At 39.7% G+C, this 22,583-nt stretch overlaps 2 protein-coding genes across 2 annotated transcripts in view; one reads left to right on the top strand and one right to left on the bottom strand.

Annotated features, from left to right (window-relative positions):
• LOC138959318 (uncharacterized protein KIAA2012-like) overlaps window positions 1-16,520 on the top strand; it is a gene marked incomplete at its 5' end in the record, with an annotated part of 67,553 nt that extends 51,033 nt beyond the window's left edge. Inside the window, 9 exon segments of the mRNA XM_070330742.1 lie at window positions 143-261; window positions 2,743-2,944; window positions 5,327-5,413; window positions 5,696-5,898; window positions 7,237-7,377; window positions 10,748-10,956; window positions 11,329-11,501; window positions 12,338-12,488; window positions 13,003-16,520. Of these exon segments, the coding sequence (XP_070186843.1) occupies window positions 143-261; window positions 2,743-2,944; window positions 5,327-5,413; window positions 5,696-5,898; window positions 7,237-7,377; window positions 10,748-10,956; window positions 11,329-11,501; window positions 12,338-12,488; window positions 13,003-13,249 (1,532 nt within the window).
• Window positions 16,521-17,416: 896 nt separating this feature from the next.
• On the bottom strand, window positions 17,417-22,267 carry LOC138959308 (uncharacterized). The gene is made up of 6 exons (XM_070330729.1): window positions 22,130-22,267; window positions 21,425-21,608; window positions 20,616-20,776; window positions 20,122-20,288; window positions 19,436-19,659; window positions 17,417-18,551 (listed from the first exon to the last, which is right to left on the bottom strand). The coding sequence occupies exons 2-6, from the start codon at window positions 21,602-21,604 to the stop codon at window positions 18,231-18,233; spliced, it is 1,053 nt and encodes a 350-aa protein (XP_070186830.1). The 5' UTR covers window positions 21,605-21,608; window positions 22,130-22,267; the 3' UTR covers window positions 17,417-18,230.
• Window positions 22,268-22,583: the final 316 nt, after the last annotated feature.

The following is a 22,583-nucleotide window of genomic DNA, read 5'->3' as shown; positions in this document are numbered from 1 at the left end:
AGACATTTTATTATCCCATGTAAAAACCTTGATGGATCTTTCCTGATTTACAAGACAATCTAAACGGGAAGAAAATGTGATACTGTAAAAGGAAGGTATTTTTTAAAGAAAGGAATTAAATGGATGCATTATTCTGCATAAGGATCCATTGCTGGTGGCACGATAGCAGACCTGAAAGACCATCCCGTTGAGGCGCAGGGTACAGAACATGTTTCTCCGGAAGACGACAACGACGAATTTAAGCAAAGGCTTGAACAATTGGTCAGTGTTGATAATTGTCATTTGTGTGTTTGTTTTCTGTACAAAAAGTCTTGGCTCACCTGAGTAATCACTGGGTCATAGTTCTCAGTAGTGAACGGGCAGCTGGGATGTTGTGTGGCCGTCTGTCCGTTAACAAACAAATTAACATCAAGGTTTACTCTAGTTTTCTGTTTCTCTTAGAGTTTGAAAACTTCACACACGTTCATGGTTTGATGATCTCCAGGTATGACCCAAGGCTGGTTGATTCTCCCTATTTTTAACAATCACTGTGAGGTTGACTGGATAAGATAAAATGAAAGATTATCATTTTCTTGTTCGATTTGAAGTTAGATCTATTAAACGTTTCACACTTCCACGGTTTTGAGTCTACCAAATTTAACCTATGCCTGATTCAGCCTTGTTATGGGGGCGAGGACGCCCCCATTCTATACGGATATTATGGGGGCGAGGACGCCCCCATTCTATACGGATAGTTTAGAGGTTGACCATGGGCAGCGCCATTTTGTTGTGAAATACGTCATCAGTTTGTGTACACAGGAAGTTGTGACATCCGTCACCCTATGGGAGGGGTGAAGGCAACATTGTTCATCTGTAGAAAGTTGTGAAATCCGTCACCCTATGGGAGGGGTGACGTCAAAATTGGTCATCACAGAGTTTGTGTAACACAGGAAGTTGTGAAATACGTCACCCTATGGGAGGGGTGACGTCAAAATTGTTCAACAAAAACATGATATGTCGCATTGTGCAGGGTCAACTGCAACAAACTCAAACCGAGCCATTCATACCTAGCTGTATTTGAGAGACTTATATACCCGACATTTTTATTTCTTATTTTTAGCACAGGTGTAGGAAAAATCATGAACCAAAATGTTATTTATTTTCTAATTTAACATTTTTTTTACAAATATGACCATGGTCTTTTAAACATACAGTGACATTAAACATTGTTATGTTAAAAAAAAGAAAAAAGAAATAAAGCTTTTGTGCACAAATCAGAAAATACATTGTACATTTTACCTACAGGCCAAACAGTGTCTGTTGGCGGCAGAGGGCCCAGCAAGTTGCTATTTTTAGATCGATTAAAAGTTGTCAAGAACAGGCGCTTACATTTGGATGTGTCCACTGATAGTAGGTTTGGTTGTGATCAATCAGAATGATGTAGGAATAAAAATGTATGACAGTTTGGTATGATGACATGTAATTCAAATATGCTGAAATGTAATATTATACATGATATAATATTATTATGGCTGTTGCCATGACCATGAACCCCAAGAAAGGTTTAATGTTATGTAAAATCAAAATACCAAAATCAAGCACCTACTAATTTGGTCTACGGTGCGGCTTGGACCAAAAAAGGATGGACACGCAACTCGCTCAGCCAGCCAGCGCTGCGAGACTTACAGCGGCCAACTTCGCCGCGGCACGCTCATTGGCTAAGTATTGAACTTGCGTCAAGGCCGATGCGCGTAGATTCCCAGAATGTTTACTTTCGGTTAGATTCTTCGACAGCATTCGCAGAGGTGACTGCCGTATTGTGTACCGCAGTCAGAAGTAATTTATTACTTTTGGGAGTTTAGTAACGTGATATCAGTTTTCAATTGTTCGTTCACTTATATTGCTTTCAGATTTAACACACAAGAAACAGTAGCACGGTTTTCGTTGCGAAAATGTGCATTGGCAGTGCTACGCGATCGAATTGTGTATTATGTACACGCGGTGTTCTTCTCAGGAAAAGACCGAAGCGACATGTGACGTCAGTCGTTCAGCCCGCGAGCGGTGGGATGGGGGGGTTCACATGGTTTGTTTGTTTCAGAACCACACCCATATACACACATTTCACATGTAAACCATTTGTCCGCCCCCTGTCGATATTTATCGACTAAGTTCCTTGTCAAATATTAACGTTACAGTGGGGTCGAGTTCGTGTTAAAAACATTTGAACATTTGTCATTCACTGAAACTTTTTTGAAGCTAGATTTTTGTAAATTCAAACACTTCCAGAGTTGATGACCATTGATCATAACCAGTTTCTGCTTGACCTTCATCAGTTATCCAGGTCAAAGATGGGTTGAGTTTGAGTAAAAACAAATGAGAGTTATAATTTTCATGAATGTTTTCGCAGCTAGGTCTCTGCAACTTCACAGGATACCGGGGTTTGATTACCTGCAGGTATGATGCCAATCTGGTTCACCCTAATCAAATTCCAAGGTCACAGTTGGGTCGAATTTGTCTCAAAAATGGAAAATGTTCATTCTCTTGAACATTTTTGATTCCAAGTGTATAAGACTTCACGCACTTGCAGGGTTTCATGTCCTCCGACCATAAGCTGAGTCTGGTTGAGTCTTGTCAAAATCAAAGTAGGTTTGAGTACTCGGGGAACTGCTTCATTATACCATATCTGTTGTCCGTGTGTCAGGTCGTTGGATTGATAATTTTCTTCAACATTCATGGAAGAAATCATTCTTTGGTTTTCCTCAGGAAAATGGTGGTGCAAAAGCTGAAGAGAAAACACCAGAGGCAGAGCCAGTGTTGCCAGGCGACGGGTCTCCTAAGATGCAGCTGGACCTTGACGTTCAAAGCGACAAGAGCAGCAAGACAGGGGTTTCACAGAAAACAGAACAGAGCGATGACTCCAAGAGGAAGAAGAAAGCCAAGACTCCAGAAGAACCTTTTGTCGTGGGTGAGTGGAGAAAAAGTTGCTGCGTTGCACATACAAAAATTGGCTGTCTGATTTGCCCGAAGCGACAGGCGTTTTGTCCTCGGCTTTAAGGTCGTTGGTATCCCCTACATTCAATGCACTTTCCGTTTAGTGATGGGTTTGCATTTTGTTTTCTTTCACGTAAGAAAATGGACTGAATGTAATCTCGTAAACTCTTTTCGGAATTTATTATATCTTCTCCAAGTATACCTTAAAGTTTGTTTGACAAGAGACATATGCCACTAAGGGCGTAACAATCGTAATTTCTTTGAATATTTGATACTTTCATTCGAGAGTTCTGTGTTGTTATTAAGTCATATTCTGCTGCACAATGATTGGGTCGTTCAGTCACATGCACACATGTTTGTTGTCAATGGTGAGATGGTGTATATTTGTGAATGTCTGCCTTCAAATGATGTTTGTATGTGTATACAATTATAATTTTGTCATTTTCATCTCATAAAGACATGCATGAGATGGTGTGTAAATGTGTCTTTGCATTTGTACACTTTCGTTTTTGATGTTGTCCAAACTGGATAACTGTAATGTATATTCACCATAATGTCGACTTGGTCGTCATTTTGTCAAAGTCGATACCATGGACATAAGACGATTTTAATTTTAGATCATCTTACATGCACATTTTACATTTTACTTCTTACTGCCGTATTACCACATGTATGTGTTTCTTTAGTCACACACTTTCAGTCTTTGCATTGTCTTGTAGCACGGTGATGTCCATAGTTTTATTCGTAAACTATGTTCCGTTTTGGATGACTCAATGACATCTGAAGTGCAGTGCCTGAATACGTCCTTTGCACTGAGTCCGTTCAAAGCTTATACATCCATTTGGAACGTCATTAAGACCATGTCCTCGATATTTCATTGGTGAATAGCTGTTTGGCACTCCTGAACATTGACATGTGTAATATAGTGTCATTGAATCTGCACCAGACTACAAAACCCTCCATTAAACCGTGTTCACTTCAAACCCTTCTTCCCATTTCTAAGTCACCTTAGTTCTAGGCGCTGCGCTTCAGAATTGGCAACGACTGTTCTGTTTCACCAGAACCAAAACAGAAGCGGTCTCGCTCAAAGAAAGAAAAGAAAGCTAAAGAAGAGATAGAAAAGAAGCCGGAGCCAGTTGAGAAAGAACCGGAAGAGCAAAAGATTCCAGAAGTACAAGCCCCAGGGGTCAAAGACCCGGAACCGCCTGCTCCTTCCAAATTGACGGAGGAACCCAGAAAGCCGGAAGCTAAGGAACCGGTAGCAGCAAGAGATCCCAGTCCCAAAGTTACAGAGGGTGAGCTCACGAGGATCACCGTTGACTGCTTCGTGATGACACTCAGCACAGTGCACGTATTTGATGAATGCACTAGGCAGCTGCGTTGGTCACGCGAATTAGCACGAGGATTTATGTGCAAATGTGTGCACTTTTGTATGTGCACAAAAACGCCGGATACACTGGACGCAAGAACAGGATTGAACATGTCTCATTTCATTTTGTGAGCACAAGCACATGATGCAACTATAGTGGATGCCAGAATTTGCCCAAACCCAAAGGAAAGAACACGCACTTGGCGCACGTTGGTACAACGCACACATAAGCACTCGAAGCTGCTACCATGGACTCGGGAATGTGTCCATCAGAGGGAAGGTTTCTCCACCCACTATCACTTCTGTGTGATGAACACGCGTTTTCAACACCGCAAAGAACGCAAAACCATGAGTACCTGCCAGGTGCATGTCAGCTGCAAGAACGTCAATCAATCAGCACCATTTGACAGCTTCATGGCATTGAAACACTGCTTTTTGAGTTTGCACAACATGTGGATTTAATGAGTGTACAAGAACGTCACGCGAACACAGTGTTTGATGCTTGTCAGCGAGTATGCACAGGCTGAGCACAGCGTTGCAAAATGAATGTTGTCTATGAAACACTTGCATTGTCTGCTTGCTTCCATGTACTTTTTCTCTATATTAAAAGGTCATATAACGCTCAGACTATGCCGCGTCCATTTAACATCTTGGATACTGGCTTGACCTTTTATTGTCATGCGTGTAAATCATGCAAGGCGGGAAAGACGTGTATAAGTATGACAACCTGTGAAGTTGAAAATGTTTTTCCGCATCAATAAAATATAAGTTCTTCACTTTGTGTAAGATCACGTGTACCATCGAGATGTTGACGGGAATTTTGTATAGCGTTTGATGGCTTCTCAGTCACATGCCTTTGTACAGAAAAGATGACGCCGAACGATGATGATGTTGTTGAGGTAATGTTTTATTATTGGGATTATATGGACATGTTATAGCGCGAGTGACAGTACTGACGTTCATTTGAATACGTGGCTGCTGTTCCAGGAATGCCCAAGCAAAAGGGAGAACTGTCTCAACTGTATGGCGCTCAAGGGCCTGGCAGTCTGCCTAAGTCTGAATCTAAGTCGCCAGGTACGTTTTTATGGGCACTGAGCGAATGTAAGTAAAATCAGAGCTTTGTCTGTTCAGGACAGCCGAATTGGTAAGTAGCTATTGAAATTAACTTTGTCAAAAGTAACGTTCTGTATCTTTATGGATTTTTCAAAAAGAGTTTGTCTTCTTTGTAGATTAATCGGCAAACTAAATGTTATTGGAGAAAGTGCCATACTTTGGAGATCTTAGAAGTAAATCATGCGCAATGCGTCATTTTCGACAGCGGCAATACACATTAAAAACTTTTTTTTCCACGATCAGTTAAAGGCAAAAAGCCCAAGAAGGATGCCAAGAAACCCAAAGGCAAGAAGGGGAAGAAAGACAAGGAGGCAACGCCAGAGGTGGAGCCAGCACCTCCAGCTGAGGAAGTGCCACCTCCTCCTCCAGTGGTTGAGGAACCACCTCCTCCTCCTCCACTCTCACCCAAAGAACCGTCCGCTTCGTCCTCAGAAAGACCACTCCAGGTATAGTCGAATGTTCAATTCTCTGGATGTATGTTGTTCTTGTTTTTTGCTGTTTCAAATGAATATTTAGCTCCCACGGAGTGTCATTTGCCTAGATCCATTAGTGAAAAATGTTATTATTTCATGAATAATCCACATTCAATGTCCTTAGGAGCAATTTTATATGTTTATTCTTTTTTAACTTGTGATGTCTTTTTGTGGCTCCATAAATTGCTCATTTTAATTCATACTGCCCACGGCTGAGGTATATCACTATACGCTTATTTTTGTTCAAACGCTTGATGTACTAAGACTTTTGACAGACGCCTTACCGGTATACAATCAAGACCAACCAAACTTTGTATGTGAGCGTTTTGAAAGTTTTTAAATCCATTGACTTTCCACTCTGAAAGTAGTCAGCTTTTTTTGTTTGGAGTTTAGCCAAACGTTTTTTCACGAGTTACAGTCACGAAGAGCTGAGATTTAAAAGTTCTGGACAAGGCTGAAGGTTGAATATTGTGTACGTGTGTCATTTTGTTATTTTGACATACACTTACTTACATCAGTTATACATTTACTACGTCGATATTTGAATGGGTTCAGCCAAACCCTTCAAATTCTGTCAATAGCGTTCTAAATCCTTTTTCTTGGCTGTTTGTCAAAGATGCAGCAAGGCACACACGTATACATACGAGTAGAAAGAGATACTTTTACCCATTAGCACCAGTTTGTAAAGACCACTCTCACAGAAAACATTTATAAGGACATTGTCAATGTATAGAAAACCACTTTCAAACAGCCTAGTGTATGCCTCACAAATAGATCTTGGGTAATAAAAGGCAAGGGTCTGAAACGTATACCCGCATATGTTGCCCTGGCCTTTTGCCTGCTAGCTTTAGTTGGTCACTTGGAGGGACAGGCTAACATAAGAAGCACGCAAAAAACTCAGAACGTTATTTCGAAAACACGGTAGAACAAGCGCCATGGAATACCATAAAATGGAATTACGGCCAGCTCGGACTGTGAGTATAACGCACACACACACGCACACACGCGCGCGCACTCACGCACACACATACGCATGCACACAAGTTCATCGATGCATCAGTTCTTGTAATCTTTGAAAAAAAGAAACCTACGGGGTATAGAAAAGTGGGTCCAAACATTTGCAAACCTTTCGGCACTGCTCACTTGTTCAAAGCTCAAAACAAGAATCATTTTCATTGTCTGCCTCTCACAACCTCATAATTATAAAAATAGAGAAAACACAATGTTCTATTTTTAACTCACATTGGGAATTCCTCGCGACTTTCTTGTTTAGTGGGGCACTGAGCACGATTATTACCCTTTTTCCTCCAGTCCTCCCCAGAGTACAAGACGGACTCAGAGATGGAGTTTAACATAGTGAGAGAAGAGTTCAGCCCTGAGCCAGATCCCCCGCCCAAGGTCCCTGAAGAGGATGAGCTGGAGGAGGAGCCAGATGAACCAGACGATGATGGTGTAAGTTGATACTCTTGTTCGTTTTGTCCTGCGGTTACCTGTAGCCAGTGGTGGTTCAAGTTAGTTCTTTTCTATGGTGTTATGTGTGTCTGATATGTATCTGTTCTTCAAGTTAGTTTCTTTTCTTTGTGTTTTTGTCTGGTATTTATCTGTGGTCAGTTAAAGTTAGTTCTTTTCTAAAAACAAAAAAAGTCTTCTGGTATTTATCCATAGTTCTTGTCTAGGTGTAGATTTTCTGATATTTATCTGTTGTTCAATTTTTGTTCTATGTTTTGTCTTGTAGAGCTTTTCCCGTACATAGTAGTGGTTCTAGTTAGTTCTCTCCTTTGTTTTGTCTTGCCTTGTAGCTGTGTGTGCTTAGTGGTAGTTCAAGTTAGTATCTTTTCTGTGTTTTCTTTTGTAGTTACATGTACCCAGGGGTAGTGCAACATATTTCTTTTCAGTCTTTCGTCTTGTAGTGAATTGTGATTGAATTTGATGAAAAGTATTAACTGCTTTCAATGTGGGGGTGTATGTGGTTCAATGTAGTTTTTACCTTCGTTTTATCTTGTAGTTACCTGTGTCTAGTGCATGGTGGTTCAATTTAGTTTTTTTCCCATGTGTTATCTTGTACTAAGCTTCGTTTGAATTTGATAGGATAGGTGTACTGCTTGTGTACGTTTCAATTTGAACTGAATTTTTCGACAATGAGTCTGACTTCCAAGCTTGTCAGTATACACAATAGTAAACCTCAAGTTGGAGTTTAGTAGCTATCAACCTTTCTGTTCTTTTGGAGTTTGGTTGATTTCATTGGATTTGTTCAGAACTTACTTCGTTCTGATGTATTCAAAGAAGAAACACTACAAAAAGGGGGTGGGCTGTGGGGGCACTTATGTAGATATATGTATGTGTATTTTTGTGTATATGTAGAACTTAAAAGTAGCATCGTACTAACGCTAGCAATAGATCTTGTAATTTTTAAAGTAGCATTCTGCTCATTAGAATGATATTTAATATGCCTGTTTGATCCGATGGTGTGTTTTTTGTGTATAGGTTTTGCAGCTTTTTGTAAATTTTGCATGAGTTGTAAGTGAGGAATATGTGTGTCAAAGGAACTACAAGAAATTTACGTCTGTATTATCTGCGTTTTTCCCTCTGAGCATCAATGTTTTTTGATGTTGGATCCAGGGAGGTGTTTATTTTTAAACATTTTGTTTTCATTTTTGCATTAAAGAAACCCAAGAAAAAAAAGGTAACCTCACAATTGGGTGACCTCTTTTTTATGCTCACACTCCTGTGGCGTTTTGCTCACAAAAAAGCAAGCTTACAAATCTTCACTTTCCTGAAAATACATCTTGTTGAAAAGCATATTAATTCATGTTTCTTTTAACATATTTTTCGTCCATCGTATCTGTTTAACGAAGGAAATCGGAACTCTAAGGCATGAACTGTGACTTTGCTAACTGTACTTATTGTAAGTTTGTTCTTTCAAATTTACTTTTCAATTAGAAATAGGATAAATAGCTATGTTTGCAAAAGAGCTCTCTGATAATTATTACATAATGTTGGTGACAAGTCTTTACTTCAGCGAGCGAAGATCACCTGCTCGTCTCATGCTTACTGCAAATAAGAAATATAAATCTCGCAATTCCATTTATTACACATACTTATTTCTTAATTCATCTCTGTCAATGTGGTAATATTTTGTTACATTTCTGATACATAAATTATAACTCGTTATCATGCTGCCTCTCACCAATGAACTTAACTCGACTGTATCTTTCATTAATTGAAGTATATGCTGCGTGATGGTGACTTTGGGATGTGTAGACAAAGGGTTTCTAAAGTTAACCATATTTTTGTGGACATGAGTTTATTCAATCTTGACTTGTGGGAGAGGGTAATATTCTCATTTAATGTAGACTTCAATAATAATCTATTACATTTACTCCTACTTGCTGGTCTACAGATAGCTTTGGAGGCCACACGCAAAATACTGCGTGTGATGTTTAGATTGGATGTTCTGCCCGCATGGATGCACTTAATTTTGTTTAGTTCATAACTATTGTGATATTGGTATTTTGGAAACGGTGACTTGTTAAAGGAAAAAGTAGATGACTTAGAGGCCAGCAAGCAGTGTAAACTTGTTTTTCAAATCAGATAATATACATTTTAGATGTAATTTAATTTTTGAAGGTACATCTTCACCAGTTAGGGATGGATTTGCTTTTAAAGCTGCGCTTAAATATGAGAACAAGGATGAACACTCTGATTTTGCTTTCAAACCTTTTAGGCATTCATGTAATATACACAGACTTCGTTGCAGTTCTTTGCAGCACGTTGGCTGGATAATATTTGTTTTCTTGTGCAGCACATGTGTAACGTTTTTGGACTTATCATTGTGTGTTGTCATGGGGATTTTATTCAGTCATATTTTGTGATTTATTCTGTTGTCTAATTTTTTTTAACCTGAAGGTTCATAACAGCATATTGTAATCCTGTGCCTCGAAAAACGTTGGCTTTTTGCGATTATGTATACTTTTAAATTTTGTTTTAAATATATATTTAGTTGGGTTCATCCGACTATAGTAGTCAACTAGTCAACAAAAACCTATCTGACTAAAGATTAGGACAGTTAGTTTGTTGTGATAAACGTTTAAACTTCATTTACTGAAGACATGAACAAAGTAAAAGCAAGGCTTAAAAAAATCCTTAGCTAAAGAGTGCTTAATTATCAGTTGGTATTTTCTCACTGTTTTGTTTTTATATTTTTGGGCTAAAAATACTGGGTGGATAATGAAACTTGAACTATGAAGAATAGAAGCCTTCTTTAAGTTTATTTATATATGTTTTAAGTTGGATAGGCTAGTGACATTTCTAATATAAAAAAACTATCTGAGAAAACAGAACAAAAGCTTCTGTATTATGATAAATGCTTAGAGGTCATATACTGAAAGAATGAACGGTGAACGATTTAACAGCAAAACAAGTCTACTAATTATGTTAAAACACTCTTGTCGTCCGTCAGAGTTCTTGAAATGTGCTCACATCTGTTTTAAATTTGTGGAGATGAGGGCTGAGAATGGTGGTCGTTTCCTTTGGTACTTTTGTGTTTTGTAAACTTTCTCCTCTAATATTTGTACGAGACGTGGACTTTATATTTTTCTTCGTTATGTTTGATGTAGAATTGAAATTCTTCAAATTTGTATGAGATAGGTGCATTATGGTGTAATCGGCTTGTACGATTTGCAAGTTATATGTTCCTCAATGTGAAGTAAAGATTCAAAACAAAAGATTGTGCACAAGTTCGTCTCTGTCTTAAAGAACAACGTGAAAAATAACAAACATCAAAAACACCACTGAAGAGTAACCTTAATCTACATTGTCACAGACTGAAGAAGACAGGCTCAAGTCCATCTCCAATAAAGAAGCACGTGCAGCCAAGCGTGCAGCAGCAGCGACCAAGAGGAAGGAGGAGGTGGAGAGAAGGAGGAAGGAGAGGGAGGAGCAACTCAAGCGGGAGAAAGAAGAACAGGAGAGGCAAGATCAGCTCAAGAGAGAAATGGAGACGGAGAGGAGGAGACGAGAAGAGGAGAGAAAGTAAGATACGAGTGTTTTTGTGTTGTTTGTGTGTGTGTCCTGACCCTTTTTCGTTGTCTCAGTGAGATCTCACTCCACTCCGTTGTTATGTCTCGGTTCTAAGAGACGTCTGAGAATAGGAGCTCGCCGTCTTGGCTTTTGTCAATCATACATGTATACAGGCTTATTCAAATGAACGCAACCAGTTAGATGGTTTTCCAAATCAAAGCTATATATATTATTTTCTGTAGCACCATCTTTTGTATGGAACGCGGTAAAGGCAAAAACTTGGCAAAGGCATCTATATCCTATCAGGATTTATAATGCATCAAAAGAGATACAATCATATAAAATGTGATGTAATCATCAAACTTGTTTCTTTTCGCTCTTCAGGTTACGTAAGCAGAGAGAGGCGGAAGAAGCCGTCAACGAGGAGAATGCCATGCAGGATGCGGAGAGGAAGAAGAAGCAGGCAGAGGACAGGGAGAGGAGGGCCAAGGAAGATTACCAGAAGAAGCTGGAGGAAATGAGGAGGAAGCAGATCGAGGAGGAAGCCAAAAGGCTGGGTAAGAGTTTGAAGATGGTATCTTCTACTTCTTCTTTGTATGGGGGATGCAGCTGCTTCATGTGCTCGGTGTTGCCGGGCGATCGTGTTTTACGGGACTTAAAAAGTCGTACTCCAATTTTGGTAAGATGAGATGATTTCATGATTTTTCTGAAGCAAAATTGGTTCAAGATACGACGAGCTACACTGAATTATCGTAGATTTAAGGCATGGTAGATCTCTGCGATTTCTTAATTTTACCTGGTATGTGGTGTTGTGGATTGACCAATTAGGAAAATCAGTTTGATGCAATCAAAAATGACAGCATCAGGTTGGTCGGGTGATCCCTCCAGAAGAAACTATACATAGTGCAACAATTCACAGCGTGAGAAAGAAGGGAAAGTTGAAAATCACAAATTCTGACAAACACCACAAACAATACTATTGCTTAAACTGTATTTCTTGTGTTTTGTTGTTGTTGTTAATTCTCTGTAGATGCATTTTGTGTGTATTGTTTGTGGATGTGTGTGTGTGCGTGCGTGCGTATGTGTGTATGTGTGTGTGTGTGTGTGTGTGTGTGTGGGTGTGTGTGTGGGTGTGTGTGTGTGTGCATGCGTCCGTGCGTGGCTGTATGTATGCAGATGTGCTTGTGTGAAGGGAATGTTTTAGTGTGAGTGTATTATGCTCAAAATTTGTGATTCTTGTGCGTTTTTGTAAGTGAGTTGATGGATTGAAGGTGTGTTAGTACTGACTATGATTTGTACGTGATATTATCTTCTCTACTAGCAAAAAGACACATTTCTGTATGTACTTCATTCATATTAGCTCTATTGAATTATATTGTGTTGAATATACTAGAACTACTAATGGAGAAGCAAAGAGAAGAAGCGGAGAGACGGGCGGAAGAGGAGTTTATGATGTCACAGATGGCAGAACAAGAACGGCTGGACTATGAGAAGAAGAAGAAGGAAGAGGAAGCTGAGAGAAAGAAAAAAGAAGATGCAGAAAGGTGAGGCAGGGCTGGTCAGTCCAGACAAATGTTTTGTAGAGATGTTATAAACAAAACATAATTTTTTTTGTCTGAAACGCAAGTTTATTTCGCAATGTATGCCATTTTCCTCTCTGTTGCAAAGCATCTGGAGTAAGATGTCCAGCTGGCCACGGGAAAGGGCCGATAAAGTTGTATTCACAGATCTTCGGTTGCGTTGTTTTGTTTTAGGTCCAGACTTTTCTGAGAAACTCTGTCGGGGGGATTTTAGGAACACCACCAGCCACTTTGTTAAAATGCCGCAATGAGGGGATGGGGTGGGGGTGGGGGATCCTGTTGTCAACAAATAACACTGTCAAAAGACAGGTGGCAAAAAAGCCTAAGCTCAAAACTAAATTTACACCGTAAGCCCGTATGCATCGAGAAGAGAATGATAAGATGGCTACAGAAGAGGCCACGAGACAAGCAGAGGAGATGACAAAGGAACACCCTCATCTGGAGACGTTCTCTTTTAATGTTCATCTTTTGTTTTCAGGCACCAGCGAGAGGAGGAGGCCCGCTTGGCCATGGAGGAGGCCAGGAGACTAGCAGAAGAGATGGCCCGCAAACAAGCAGAGCTGGAAGCCAGGCTCAAGTTCAATCGTGCCTTGCAGGTAGAGGCCAGTGGCATGGAGTGTTCCCAGGACATTAACCGTGCCTTTGTATTCTCCTACTTTGAGCTCTTGCAGTGGCTTGGGTTGGACATTCCAGAGTTTGAGCTTGCCAAGATGACTCAGCTATAGGGGTGACCGTGGTTGTAGGTTGAGTGTGTGCGTGTCGTAGTAGTGCAAGAGACCGATGTTGCATGTGTAGTTATCCAGAGACTGAGGTTGAATGTTTAGTTATCCAGTATTGAGGTTGAATGTGTAGTTATCCAGAGACTGATTTTCAATGTGCGCTTATCAAGAGACTGATGTAAAATGTGCAAAGATTGATTTTTCTGCTGCCATTTCTGATTGCCACAAACTCAGTGACTGGAGTATGGTAACCCTTTTTACATTTAGTCAAGTTTTGACCAAATGTTTTAACATAGAGGGGGAATCGAGACGAGGGTCGTGGTGTATGTGTGTGTGTGTGTGTGTGTGTGTGTGTGTGTGTGTGTGTGTGTGTGTGCGTGTGTGTGTGTGTGTGTAGAGCGATTCAGAGTAAACTACTGGACCGATCTTTATGAAATTTTACATCAGAGTTCCTGGGTATGATATCCCCAGAGGTTTTTTTTCGTTTTTTGGATAAATATGTCTTTGATGACGTCATGTCCGGCTTTTTGTAAAAGTCGAGGCGGCACTGTCACACCCTCATTTTTCAATCAAATTGATTGAAATTTTTGCCAAGCAATCTTCGACAAAGGCCGGATTTTGGTATTGCATTTCAGCTTGGTGGCTTAAAAATTAATTAATGACTTTGGTCATTAAAAATCGGAAAATTGTAATTATAATTATTTTTTTTTTAAACGATCCAAAATTACTTTTATTTTATTTTTCATCATGTTCTGATTCCAAAAACATATAAATATGTTATATTCGGATTAAGAACACGCTCTGAAAATTAAAAATATAAACATTATGATTAACATTAAATTTCCGAAATCGATTTAAAAAGAATTTCATCTTATTCCTTGTCGGTTCCTAATTCCAAAAACATATAGATATAATATGTTTGGATTAAAAACACGCTCAGAAAGTTAAAACGAAGAGAGGCAACCTCTACCACGCTAAACAGGCTCGTCGATTTCACTGCGTTTTGCACGATCGGCGGACTACGGTCATTGGGAAAAAATGCAGTGCGTTCAATTTCATTCTGTGAGTTCCACAGCTTGACTAAATGTAGTAATTTCGCCTTACGCGACTTGTTTTAAATAAATGCACCAATATTGTAAAGCTGTTATTTACTTTTTCGCAAGAAAATAGTCTGGTAGATATTTTAATTAGACCATGTATAATCTAAAGTTTTGGACTTTGAAGTTTGTTTCACGATTTATTTGTTAGATGTTGTAGTTGCTGTTTTGTTGCTTTGTTGGTCGTGTCGCAGCTGTCATACTCTGACCTTGTTGTTTAGAGCCATATTTGCACGACAAGAATGTTATTTTTTCGGTGTTTTATAAAATGCTAATACATGTACATGTAAATATCATTTTTGAAACAGTATAACTTGGTGAGAATGTGAAAACTGCCAATGTGTATTTTTGTTGAAAGAGGGTAACTTCATGAAAATGCGATATACACTTTTCAATATTCTGTCTCGAAGTATTCTGAGTGTCTCAACTCTCAAGACTTATTGGGATATTTGCCGAGTTCTCTGTTGTAATGGTTGCCTGCATGTGCAATGAATGTTGGTGGGTATAAAGCGGAAAGATGAATAAATGAAATATGCACGAATGGTCTGAACACACACACACACACACACACACAAACACACACACACACACACACACACACACACACAAACACACACACACACACACACACACACACACACACACACACACACACACACACACACACACAATATTAACGGATCAGTGCACCAAATCTTTTTTAGTTGCTTTAAAGTTTCTTCCCAGTTGTACTTAAATATTACACCTTGATATTTCAAGTGTGGAAAACTTTACCATATCAGCATTACGTGCTATGTACAGTATGTGTCACCAACCACATGTTTCGTAGTAAAATGTGCTTCATTATTTATCTGCATGTAACGAGTTTGATTATGAAACATTGAGTTCTTACTAAGTGTTTAAGCAATGGATTCTGTTTTTTTTGTGTTTTTTTAATGAATCATGATTGCTGGTCATAATTATGTTATGTATGTTGGAAAAGGTTGAATGTTGAATCATGTCTAATATGCAAAATTACTTTTGCAATTTGTATTTTCATGGCGCCAACTTGACTCTTTTTATTCAGGCAGATATTCTGTGTGCCTGTTTGTTTTTAAATTTTGTATTATTATTAAAGGCCGTGAAAGTAAATATACTTGCTATGCTTTTCTTTGAGTTAAGTTACAATGCAGTTATGTGGGTAAACAATTTTGGACGGTTTTGTGTTTGTTTATGATAAGAAAAAAGATTGTCTGTGATATTTTTGCTCGTAAATGCAGAAAGAGTTGCGTTATTATGGAAACTGCTCAATTTTAACAGTTTATGTCAAGTTTTAGTAGAATGATTGTTTTGCAAGAGACTTTTTGATACAGTGCTTTATTTTGCATGAGGTATGTCGGAGCTTTTGAATTATAAGACTTGCATTGCATGGAAGCTTTCCAAAAAGGTTCATATTTATTGTATACCGATTTTATTGGGTTTCTTTTTACCTCGGGTGGGTAACTCAAACGAGTTGACCCAATCTACATTGAGTTTACTTGCTTCATATATATTCGGTAGTAGCAACGATGGTTCTTTTCTTTTGGAATAAAACATTTCGTCATCGATGTTACTTTGGGTTTTTTGCGCCCGAGCTCAGGATACATACAGCATTATCAGTTGAAACCTGTGATAATGACCATACTCTCAAAACTGTGATCAGTCTAGAACTTGTTCCTATATTTGTTTGTTTGTTTGCTTAACGCCCAGCCGACCACGAAGGGCCATTTGTTCCTATATAGTATTCAGACTCACCAAAGGTCGGTAAGAATAATATGCAATGGTTGTGATTCTATTGGACGTACACTCAAACTTTGCGTTGCCTTGTACGGAATTATTGCATGAAAGCAGAAACAGAACGAGTCTTGCATCTTACTTTCTATGCATTCTGGAGATGGATTAGGCTTATTGGTCACATTTTTCAAGCGGTTTCAATCAACAGACTTGTTCGGGGAAAGATTCAAGTGCAGAACTGAGACCCTGAGTGGGAAATTGAAGCAGTTGTTATTGAGTACCCTTACGCATGCGCCTTTACTCTTCTCGACATGAAAAGGACTAACATAGAGTCTCGTAAAGAGAGGTTACGAGAAATACCTTTGGTAATATTTCTGTTAATAAATCCCCTTGACTGCCGGAAAAAATAAGTGAAAAGGTTAAATAAATTTTTTTTTTTAAAAATCCAAGGTAAAACAATTAGACCACATCTGAGAAAATGGTCTCAAGAGAGGAACATCGTTTGGCTGCACTTCAAAGGGCAATATATACATCGGTTGTTTCCCTTGCCAGGTTTGATTTTTTTTTTCATCATTGCAAAAAACGTACCGCATACGTATTGTGGCAGTCAAAGGGTTATTTCACTTGGTTTCCAAGTTCTTGGTGATATAAGAGAAGCGTTTTTCTTTTCCTTTTTAGTTTAAATACAGCTCAATGATCTTTGATTGTGCCCGAAGAAGTCCAAATAAATTATTTTCTGATTCTTAACTTGTTTACGTGTGATTAGATTTTTTCGTGATTGCAAGTGAGCGCGCGTTTGTTTGTGTGTGTGTTCGCGTGTATGATGGTGAGTGTGTATGATGGTGAGTGTGTATGATGGTGTGTGGGTGGGAGGATGTATGTGATGGCTTTGTGTGTGTTTTCTGTTAACGTGTGCATGATTAATGGTGTGTGTATGTGTGTGTGTATTATATTGTGAAGTAGTTTTTTTGTCTGCTTGCCTGTCTACTCGTCTTGCTACCATCATTGGTTGGAGCAATGCATGGTTGTTTAGCTGGTTAATGAATGTGGTATCACTGGTGTAAAATATCGTACACATACACATGCACACACACACAAGCGCGCTTGCGAACCCGCGCGCACACACACACACATGCACGCACGCGCGGATGCACATACACACACAGTGGCACACACACACACACACACACACACACACACACACACACACACACACACACACACACACACACACACACACACACAAACACTCTCTCATAACTCACACATAAATACGGAAAACGATGCGGACTTACACATCGCACAAAGAGAGAAAGAGAGATAATACGTTTTATAGTGTTTATCCATAACCAAGGTCTATAACCAAGGACGTGTCTCTCAAAAAGAAAAACTCATTGAAATCAAAAAGTGGGACTAGGTCACAACGATAACAGTACAGAAAGATAACTGTGTCAACATTATCGGTTTAGATAATGACCTTGTCAGATAATTTAACAGGAGCGTTCGTGCGTTCGCAAAATGGCAAGTAAGATTGATATGAGTGTCCCTTGTCTCGAAAGAAATACGTTCCTCTGCTTGAGAGTGAACACGGAATTTCATTCCGATGTAACAGCCACTGATATTCATTCTTAATGGGGAAGCAAAAGATCTGAACTAGTCTTTTACTTTTCACGCCATCTCAGTGTTGTTAACTATGGCTGTGTCAAATAAAACAACACATTGATGGCATCGAAGCTTCACATTCAAAGACAATAATTATCGAATAGTCATATAATTATCTTTTCGTTTCTTGCTGTTTGCTTTAATTTCCATCTTCAAATATTTCTAATGTCCCACTGCTTATACTCCATTTCCATCCTCCTTCTTACAGGTAGTAATTTTTACCATTCTGAACTCTTATATGATCTCTATTCCAAGGAGGATTACAATATGAAACCGTTTCTCAGAAGCTTGGGATTATCGTTTACAAAAGGGTCCTTCCTCTTTCCTTTCGTTCTTCTCTCGTCTGCTTTGTCTATTTTTCTAGATGATTTTTTTTTTAAATGTACCCATTGATGGTGTATTTTGTCACTGTCAGCTGGAGCTTTGTTTCGGAAAAAATGGGAGTAGGAAGGATAGCATCTTCGTGGCTGGTCAGTTTACTTTTTCTTGGAATCAGCCCTGACGAAAGCCAAGCCGATCTCTTTCATCCAGGTGCCAATCTCAGCCGTCTGGTCCAAGGTCCCCATGGGGGGCAGACCCAGATCCAAGCTGCCCTCCTTGGTTTGGCACGAGAGAAGGTAGCCGGCGACACGGGCGCTCATCTGTCTGTACTTGTCCTTGCCCGTGGCCAGAGCGATGAGCGAGGCACCGTAGGCACACTTGTGGCTCAGGAAAAAGGAGAAGAAGCTCTCGTCACAGGTCAGGAGAAAGTCTAAGATCTTCTCTGCTGTTTCAATGTACTTCTTCTCGCCGGTTGCCTGTTTTTAGAAAGAAAAAAAATTGTTATCACGATATTCGAGGCACACCCGAAGGTGCAAAAGTAGATTTTCGCGGGCACACCTCATGCGCATGCACACACGTCACTGACATAAACCAGCAGTGGAAAGAAAGAAAAAATGAAGCGCAAAGCAAGCACTTGCACACGATTAAAAATGTACTATAAACGAATGTGCAAGCACTCACAGAAAAGATCAACCCTAACAAGAAAGCCTAAAAGATGAGGTTCGCTGGTACATGTACTTGTGGACAGCCTTCGCGATTTTATCAGGTTGCTAATGGTAACTTGATAGGCAATGTATTTGTCAAGCTAATACACTTTTTCGTGTATTTAGTATTTTTGAGATACGCTTTCCACTCAAATTCTCTACATTGATATGCCGTATCTATAGACAAGATGATTCTTCTAAGAATTCAACCTTCTTTTATCAAGTTCATCGCCTATGCAACTTTAATGTACTTTTTTTTCTGGGGGAAAATAGTTGAAAAAGGAAATGTTCGAAGTAATCGAAATGATAGGAAACAATGTAAAAGTACACTAACCTAGAAATCCAAACACAGATAGCCTACTACTGAGACAAAATGCAGAATAAAAAAAGAAAGTGTTCGTTATTGGAACGTTTAATTTTTGACAAAACAAGACATGCACAAGACCGTCTCCTTGCCAGACACCACACCCAACGCATACTGAGCTAAGTCTTTAATTTGTTTCGTTTGTCTCATAATTTTAAATCAATTGTCTTTCTTTCCACTGTACAAACCATTAGGTCGATGTCCTTGTGAATGTCTTTGTTTTGTCAAAAACTAAACGTTCAAATAACTCAACTTTATTTTACTAATTAAACTAACTTAGTTAACAATTGACCTGTGACAAGTAATAGAGGAAGAACACAGGGTATCCCAGCATGAAGAAGAGCTGGTTAGGCTTGCTTCGGTCCAGGCGGTAGTAGAGAGCCAGGTCTTCCGGAAGTTCCGTCACCAGTTCACCAGTGTCTCCGCGCATGCGCAGCAGGAAGTACTCGTTTAGCGCAGTCTGTTTGGTCACGAAGCGACCCATGAGTTCTCCTACAGCAATCGCTTTTTCCATGTCTGCAAAAATAATGGAGTAACGTATAGAATGCATTAACACATAATATTGTAATATTACAAGTCTGAAAACAGGTTTTTCGTGAACGAGTAGTGAAAGAGCAATTAAGGTTTTGTATCGCTTAATTGTGTAACATACTTAGTAATTGATACCGTTTTCTGTAGCTGAAATGTTCTTGCATTTTTTTCCTGGAGCCTTTGTACAGCAGTGTAATTATTCACTGTCGAAGAAAGAGCCGACTTACGACAGTTTTGCCGACGTTTCTTTTAGTGTTTCAGTAAATGTTACATCCCACAACAACAGTCAAAGAAATCACCCCTAAAGTTTTCCAAAGGTTGTCCCTTACCGCAACATAGTCGTGATGTGAAAGAAGAACAATAACTGATTTTACATGTCTGTCGCTTATTCCAAGAGGTGTAGTCTGCATGAAATAGCCGGTTCTGTATACTTGATTTATAACTTACCCCCGAAGTACATAAAGGCAAGCCCCAGGTGTGACGACATAAAGATGCCGACGTCATACTTGGCGCCGTTGGAGGCCTTGTCAAAGGGACCGCTGGTACCGAACCCTCCTACGTTGGGGTTGTAGTACGTCTCCAGGTAACGTCTTGCCGGCACCGAGATGTCAAATCTGCAACGAAATCGATAACCACACTTTATTGTCAATTAAAATATTACATTAAAATGGGATTTTTTTCTCTGACATCTATTACTGTGCAATTTAGCAAAATAGAGTATGTACCTGGATATGTATGTGAGAATGCGGATATGGGAATGTTGAGGTCTGGATTATGTGTGTATTGCTGTGTACATTTTATGTGTTTATATGTTTTGAGAGTGTGATTTAATGTGATTTATTTTTGTACATGAGCCAAAAGAAAAATTTCTGTTTGTTACATTCGGATAATAAAGGTGTATTGAATTGAATGGAATTGAATTGAATCGAAACAATCCCTACCTGCCGAGTCTGTGTGACGCCATGGCGATCCATGTGTTGAGGTAGGGCCAAAAGAGCTGCTGTCTTGGGTTGGACGTCTTCCTCTCTAACCCTGACCTGCCTGGCCAGGAGATGAAGTCACCATCGGGCTGCATGAAGCGGGCTTTGATGTCGTCCAGAACCTGGAAAGGCATGACAGTCTTTTGCTACATGGTAACATGGTATAGGCAAAGTGCTTTGCACGTTAACCATTTCAATTCGGCGAAAAGGTGAGTAGAACTTCTTGAAATAACACCCTACCCCCCCCCCCCCCCCAATGCACCCCCTCCTCCTCCTTGTTGCTATTTATTTAATACATGGCACGCAATGGGGATGCATTCAAATTTACTTGATTTCCGTTGTTTTGAGATGAATTTCGGTTACTAAAAGCTAGTGTTTGTTCGAATCAAATCTTTGGTTGACAGCGTGAAAAACATGCAAAACATCAACTGACACTCACCCAATAATGATGTGTTCTTTTGTTACATTTGAACGCGAATCAAAGCAGCATAGCAAGGATTAAAACCAAACCAGCCAGAAAACAAATCACTGGCCACTGAATCCAACGCATCGTCTTAGACAGCGATATGATCATATGCTTCTACTCAAACCTCATTCAGATGGTCAACCAGCCAGCAGAACGACTACCAGTCAAAATAGAGTAGAAATACTGATGAGTCAATGATCGATGGTTGATCCCTCTGGCCTAAACCATGTCATTGTATGACACCGCGTCCAACCCTCGTAGAAAGATCTCCCGAAATGGGACTTTGAATGTGGGACGTGAATACCTTGTGGCACAGTTCCCATCTGCCTGCAGTGAAGAGGAACGTGGGCAGCTTATAGATGGAGGACACATCGTCCCGAAAGTCACAAGTCTTCAAGAGGCCATTTTCATCCAGCGCATTCTCGAAGAAAGCAGCCACCCTCTCACTCCCTGCAATTAACGCTCTGCCGTCTGGAAGGGCCATTGTGCTGAGGAGAAATAACAACAAATACAGTTATACTGGGATAAGAAGGAGCTACCAATTATAGGGGTTCCCATCTCATAATTGTTTGGAACAAAAAATAATTTTGGCCACAGGAAAGGCGCTGCAAATAGAAAGTAAAACCACTTCACTCACAAAAACTACGCAACGAACTAAGTTGGAAGACTCACTGGACTGAAAGGAAGAAAGTAGCATCTCATATTACCAAGAATACGGTAGCCAGTGAAGAAACTGTGGTAGCAATCCTGTCACTTGTAGTCCCTTTCGAAAGCACCCCAATACGTACCGTTTTGTCGTTTTCTCAAATATAACTTGAAGCGGCGATAAAGAAAACTCGCATCGGCTCGTCGGATAACAAGTTTGTTAGACGATCATAAAAAACCTTATATAAAGCAAAACAGATTCTATAAGTTTCATTCGGTGATTCAGTAGTAAATACGAACTTTGACGTATTGAGGCAAAATACGTTCTATCGTTTCAATTAATCAGATTGGATAACAGACTTACCCGAGCAATGCAGGTAAATTATTCTATACTGGACACCAAATGAACGTTCTTCGTTCTGTTGGAAACAATGCTCTCCTTCAGTTTTGTCCCGATCGCACCGTACAAGTGAACTTGTATTTTGTTGCCTACCTCTAACATTCTCGCACTATCTCTAGTGCGACAGGCACTTGCTATTTGAAAAGTATTATAAGCAACCAATTGGTTTCAATTTTACACCATGGCAGGCACACGCAATCCGGCATCGAAATGTATGCGCCTTTATTTTCAGCAGTGCGACGTGTTTGGAGGTCAGCTATAACAGCCACAGGAGCTTGTATCAAAGCGCTGGTCAATCTACTCCTTCCTGTACTATGACAACTTGTATCCTTCCTGTACTATCACTACTAGAAGCCTGTGATAACTAGTAGTAATAGTACAGGAAGGATAAAGTGGTTTATTACCAATTCAGTGCCCC

Source organism: Littorina saxatilis, linkage group LG2 (genome assembly GCF_037325665.1).
Source record: "Littorina saxatilis isolate snail1 linkage group LG2, US_GU_Lsax_2.0, whole genome shotgun sequence".
NCBI classification, from domain to species: Eukaryota; Metazoa; Mollusca; class Gastropoda; order Littorinimorpha; family Littorinidae; genus Littorina; species Littorina saxatilis.
The sequence above is the reverse complement of the archived record's forward strand: the minus strand, read 5'-3'. Positions and strand labels throughout refer to the sequence as shown.

Coding starts and splice junctions, on each gene's coding strand:
- LOC138959308 (XM_070330729.1), bottom strand. CDS start 21,604: ATGGCCCTTCCAGACGGCAGAGCGTTAATTGCAGGGAGTGAGAGGGTG. Junction 20,777..21,424: donor GATGGGAACTGTGCCACAAG/GTATTCACGTCC, acceptor ATGCCTTTCCAG/GTTCTGGACGACATCAAAGC. Junction 19,660..20,121: donor TGCCTTTATGTACTTCGGGG/GTAAGTTATAAA, acceptor TTATTTTTGCAG/ACATGGAAAAAGCGATTGCT.